Source organism: Schistosoma haematobium, chromosome 4 (genome assembly GCF_000699445.3).
Source record: "Schistosoma haematobium chromosome 4, whole genome shotgun sequence".
In the NCBI taxonomy this organism is placed as follows: Eukaryota; Metazoa; Platyhelminthes; class Trematoda; order Strigeidida; family Schistosomatidae; genus Schistosoma; species Schistosoma haematobium.
This window is the reverse complement of record NC_067199.1, coordinates 4053459-4059399: the sequence shown is the minus strand read 5'-3', so window position 1 is coordinate 4059399 and position 5941 is coordinate 4053459. Positions and strand designations below refer to the sequence as shown.

General features: G+C 37.4%; 1 protein-coding gene across 1 annotated transcript; it reads right to left on the bottom strand.

Moving 5' to 3' along the window:
* Nucleotides 1–234: 234 nt before the first annotated feature.
* Nucleotides 235–3688, bottom strand: MS3_00007227 (uncharacterized protein). The gene has a single exon (XM_051215479.1). It carries the CDS (start codon nt 3266–3268, stop codon nt 2435–2437), a length of 834 nt encoding a protein of 277 aa, XP_051065990.1. The 5' UTR covers nt 3269–3688; the 3' UTR covers nt 235–2434.
* Between the last annotated feature and the right edge of the window lie 2253 nt (nt 3689–5941).

The window sequence follows — 5941 nt, the reverse complement described above, 5'->3', positions numbered from 1 at the left end:
AAATCTCTGATCGAACTTAGAAGGCTCAATTGGTTTTCGTCAACTTAAATCATTTGTGGTCTATAATAATAATAATAATAATAATTTATTCTCAAATAACAGTTTGTTACATGAGGCATGCCAGTTTACAGGCAAGATCAAATTGATACAAATGATAGAATATCTACTGTAGTAAATTACATAGTTGGGTTGATCATTTATAAGACATGAATGTGAATGGTTTTAATCAGTACTACAGTTGGCGCGTTTTATGAAGGCTGCGTTGCGAATGTGCAACTGATGGTCAAGGATAGGTCCATTGAAGGTAGGAGCTTCTAAATTTGCTACCTTATGTCCCTTTGGAATATCTAAGGCTTTGAGGATGGTGCAGGATAAAATCTTTCGTTCCATATCTCAAGGGGGCTGAAAGGGGGAGCAAGTAAAAGAAAGGACGAGAGGCAGTGTAGCCAATATTCATGAAGGAATGTTTAAGGTATGAATACTCAGTCAATTTTTTCTTTATTAAGCTATTTGTTAAGAAAGAGCATTTTAATAGGTTAAAGAAAATAAGTGTTAACAAGGTGTGAGTGGACACACAACTGACAAATGGAGGCGATTCAGAAAGGAGCTGAGAGTATGGGATTATGTGTGGTAATTAAACAAAATATAGTGCTAGAAGCAGTATTGCGATATACAATTGGCTATCTTCCTTTTATTATCGAAACTATTAGAGCCCCTTTCGTTTTTTTTTGTATTATTATTTTTTTCAGGTATTATGGGGTCTTGAGTAGGCTTCGTATATTAGCGAATTGTCTAGTTTGCTTGTAATAGGATTTCTGGGTAGGAAGTGCAGCCACTTCAACGATTGTAACACGATTTAAAGAGGTATTTCGTGTGATAAATCAACATCAATAACTTGAGTTTGTGACATTCCACTAAACCATAAGGAGCCGTAATTAAACAAATTGTTCTGCCGTACAGACATGGGTGGATTGAATTTATCTCCCCACCATCATGTTTGCTGGTCAGTAACGCCACCCTTCCTCCTTTTGTGATGTTAAGCTCTCTTACGTTTGTGGTAAGTATGAAAACTGCTTTAATCAAAGCCCATGGTTGGAATACACTGTCTCTACTAGGTCCATGTTACAAACAAATCAGATAGTTTAAAAGTCTTTTATGGGTTAGATGTCCATACAGTATATCACACTGCTATGAAAATAACTAATGGTTCAAAGAAGTAAGGACTAATAGCAAATCAAAAGATATGAGAGGGTATAAAATTGTAGAAAGAAAAGATTTCAGGGTAAGACAAATAAAACATGGAGAAACTCACAAGACTTTGTGGCCAAATTTTGAGCTTTGTATGATCGGCCTTAGTAGATCATCATCCATAAGATTGAGCTATCTGTCTACTTGCAGTAGAAAAAAAAGCATGACTTAGGAAGAATAGTGTACATTTAACCTGTAGAGATTTGGGCACTGAAAGCTAGGGTTAGGAGCATAAGGCCATGATTAATAAACAATGAATAATAGGAAAGGATAAGCCATATATTCTGTGATTCAGCGCTTCCTTCAATTTCTATCCCATCCACAACCAGTTTGGGAGTGGGGTAGTAGCGCTCATATTTAATTTCGAATTAATTTGTAAATCTGTGTATACTCAATTACGGGGAATACTCCGACTCACTATAAAAGACGCTTTTCTGGAGACGTTTATGGCAGACTCCCTAACTCAACAGCACCTGGTGTCAGTGTTACTATCCCTCCACCGAAAAACGAAATTATATTCATATTAGTAACAATCGGGCTCGTTATATTCTTGTTTTGTCTAGATACTAGGCGGTCCGTAATAAAGTGTCTCATTGGTGGGCGGGAGTTCAAGGAAATGTTGAATCTCTTTAGAGTCTAGAAATAGGGTTATTAGCTTTTTGAATCTGGTGAACGTATCACAGTTACGGATAGGCATTGGCAGCCTGTTCCACAATAAACTATACCGTACTGTAAAAAACTTACAACGCATTTGTTTTTGGTGTTTTACGGTAAGTAGTGTATATGCGTTGTTTCCAAGTCTATAGGCTGGGTCGTGGGTCATAGTCGGGCAGGAGGTTAGAAAGGAGAGTCCATATATCGCTTTGTAGAGAAATATTGAATTGTTTTCTAGCCTACGGTGCCATAAAGTTTCTAAAGAGAGGTGCTTACATCTATCTGTGTAATAGAGTTACATCCTAGCAGTTGGCGTGTGAAACGTCTTTGAACATCTACTCTTATCTTGTCTGTGATATTCATATTAGAGAAGACAAAAGAGGAATATTCAAGGGAGGGCCGTACACATATTTTGCAGAGAGTAAGCTTAGCTTCTGTTGTAAAAAAATTTCTCATTATGAAACCAATTAGCCGTCTAGATTTAGATATAATAGAGGAGGCATGTTCGTCAAAGTTCAGGCTTCTTGTGTAATTAATTCCTAAATCGTGTACTGATTCGAGTGTTTGGGCTACTTTTATTTAAGTGAAGCTGCGGTTTATAGGGATGCTTTCCAAAGTGCATGATCCCGCACTTGTTGAGGTTAAATGGTAATTGCCATTTTTCACTCCATATAGTTAAGTTATTGAGGTCCTTTTGGATCTGGGATACACTTTCGCTTAGTGTCTCAGGCTTATAGCTGTATACTATTTTGAAATCATCAGCATATAAGTATGGTTTCCCAAATTCTATGGTGTTACATATATCGTTTATATACATACGAAACAAAAGTGGACCTAATACGCTTCCCTGGATGACTCCACTAGTGATTGGTCTAGGGTACGAGAGACAGTCATCGTACTTTACCATTTGTTTACGTTCTGTTAAGAACGAAGCGAAACATGAGTACAGCGAGTTGTTTATTCCGAAGAACTTTAGTTTGACGAGTAGCCTTTTGTGTGGGACCTTATCAAAGGCTTTCTTAAAGTCTGAAAATAGGACTGATACAAGGAGTCCGCTGTCTCGTCTCAGAGTTATATCATTCAGGTAGTCTACTAGGCATGTATCGCATGATCTGGACCTAAGAAATCCATGCTGGGAGGTCGAGGTGAAGTTATTAGTTAGTAGATGTTGGACTACGGCCGCCTTAACTACTTTTTCCATCACTCTGGGTACCACTGAAGTTGTGCTTATAGGCCGGTAATTTTCAACGTTTGCTTCAGGTCCTGTTTTAATTTTGGGAATGATATGTGTAGTTTTCCAGGCAGTAGGGTAACATGCTGAAGAGAGTGATATCGCGAATAGTTTGAGAAGCGAAACACACATCATAACCTCCACGTTTTAGCATGCTAGATGGAATACCATCTGGTCCATCAGTGTAGGAGTGTTTCAATGTACTGATTGCCTTGGAGATATTTTGTACATTAAATTCTACATTAGTAATTTCACAGGGAATTACTGGGATTGGTTCTGAATCATTAAATGGTTTTTCGTTAGTTAGTATGAAACAAAAATGTTCACTAAATAATTCTGTGACAAGTTTGGGATCTTTGTATACTTGTTTGCCTTTAATGGATGTACTCCCTCTCGATTTAGAGCGTTTAAGTTCATTTTGGAGTAGTATGGTGAGTGCAGAGGAGTTATTATTGCTATTTATGTCTCTCCTCCCTGTTTAATAGACTGTATTGTTTATTTTGTATACTGACAGTGTTAACTTACGTTTTATAAAAAAATAAATGTTTTCAAGCCGAATAGCTTACTTATTCTGACATTGGCTAAGCTAAAACTATGGGCTCGACAGTCAAGAGAATAGTTCAGAATTACACCTGTAGGAAATTACTTCCTACACTAGGGGAGGTTACTTTCAGTATTGTTTCCCATTAACTTCCGTTAATAACTAAATTGTTTTGCCGTCAGTTTGTAGAATGAATATGGCAAGAGTCCTATCTTTTCTCAGCCGAATAAATAAGAAAATAATATGACATCACAAGGCACAAGAAGTTTACTTATTTTGCCAAGGAAATTTGGATCTGATCCTTTGAGTCTCGAATGTGAACTCAGTTTTGTCCTGAATCTCAACGAGGCAGGTTGGGTATTCCTTATTACTGTTTGAACTATTCAGATTATATCGGCCGAGGTTCCGCCTCAAGTTATCAGTGGAATTTTAGCTGGAAAGATTTTAGATACACATTTGTGTCGTGAGGAAAGAAAGCCTACGGCATGCGTTATTCCTTTTATAGTAAGCTTCTGAGGGCATCTAGTTTTCCGTTAGATGAGTCATTTGAGGAGACGGATACTATTTCTCTGGCAACCGGTTCGAAGAATTAATGACTCGGTATGAAAACCTACAAGTCACGTATATCTTGTTTGATCTTAGCCTTCGTACTCGCCTGCTGTGTCCTATGAGTTGCCCTGATCTGATAAGCAGAATAAGAGGGAATAATCCAGGTCCAAAATAATTTTATGCATCAAAATCAAATCACCTCTTAATCTGAGGAAGGACATTACCCGTAGTCCGGTCTCATAAGGATCTAGGGGTGACAGTGAGTAATGACCTTAAGACGACGACCTATTGCCGGGAGGTCGCAGTTAAGGGGTTTCGAACCCTCTGAGCTTTAAAAAGGACATTCACTACGTTAGATACTACCATGTCCACCACAGTGTACACATCCTTAGTGAGAAATAAGTTAGAGAACTGCGTTCAGACTGCAAGCCCCTGTTTAAAAGGTGATGCGGACATACTAGAAAAAGTACAGAGGGCAGCTACGCGTGCAAATCCGGAACTCCGGGGTTTATCATACAAAGAACGGCTTGAAAAACTGAACCTCTTTACTCTGTCCTATCGCAGACTAAGGGGAGATCTAATTTTGATGTACAGAATACTGAGAAATGATTTCGAACCTTACTTATTCTTTCTCTTTCTTCTCACTAGATCGGGACACCTCAGAGGACATAGCAGGCAAGTAGAAAAGCCAAGAACGAACAAAATACCCGTGGCATACAGGTTTTCACACCGAGTCATCAATACTTGGAACCTGCTGCCTGAAGCAGTGGTGTCCGCACCTTCAATTGACTCTTTCAAGAGAAGATTGGACACTCACAGAAGCATACTAGAAAAGGAATAACATAGGCCGTAGGCCTTCTGTCCTGACTACACAAATGTGGTGGACCAGACAATATATAAACGCAAAAGGTATCAACAAAGTTAATAACAATCAATAGTAATATTAATATATACAAGTTAAATGTTACAAATACAATAATAATTAAGGACGTTACTTAAATTGCCCAAACGTTGCGTGTTCTGATTAAGTCCAGTAATGTAAATCCACAATTATAAATGCTTGATGACTCTGAGCAGGTTGGTGAACTCTCTAGCGATATAGTCCAACGTAGGATGTGATATATTCCGATTATAGTCTATAAATGTAGATAGTATTTGATTTAAACTTCCATTAACTCAATCACAAATGAAGATAGAACTAGGAATGCGTGAGTAGTAATGTATTTGTTAACCAGCACGAATATGTCACGCTATGTAGTAGCTCAACGGAAAGTGTCTTCAAGGTCAATGACTAAAACAACACGTACAGTCATTTAATGATGAATGTACATACAGTGGAAAATTGACAAAATAAATACAAATAATATTAAAAACTATTTACAAAATAAGCTTGTTAGAGTTATCTCCACATAGCTCCCCCCAGAGTGTCCGGAGGTAACACTGGTTATAATAACAACAAAATTGTGAGAATATGATATGTATATAAAAAAAAAATATTTACAGTTATAACAAACAAAGATGCGGAGATGCGTATGATATGTATATTAGTGAGACATACCGTGTGTTATCGAGTGAAAAAAATAACAGTGATGTCACAGAATAACAAACACAAAAAAAATGAATATACTGTCATTTAATGTCTTGTTTAGCTAACAATGATAATGTGTAAAACTGTTAATGACCCACACACACACAAACGAAATTGAACCGTTTATTTT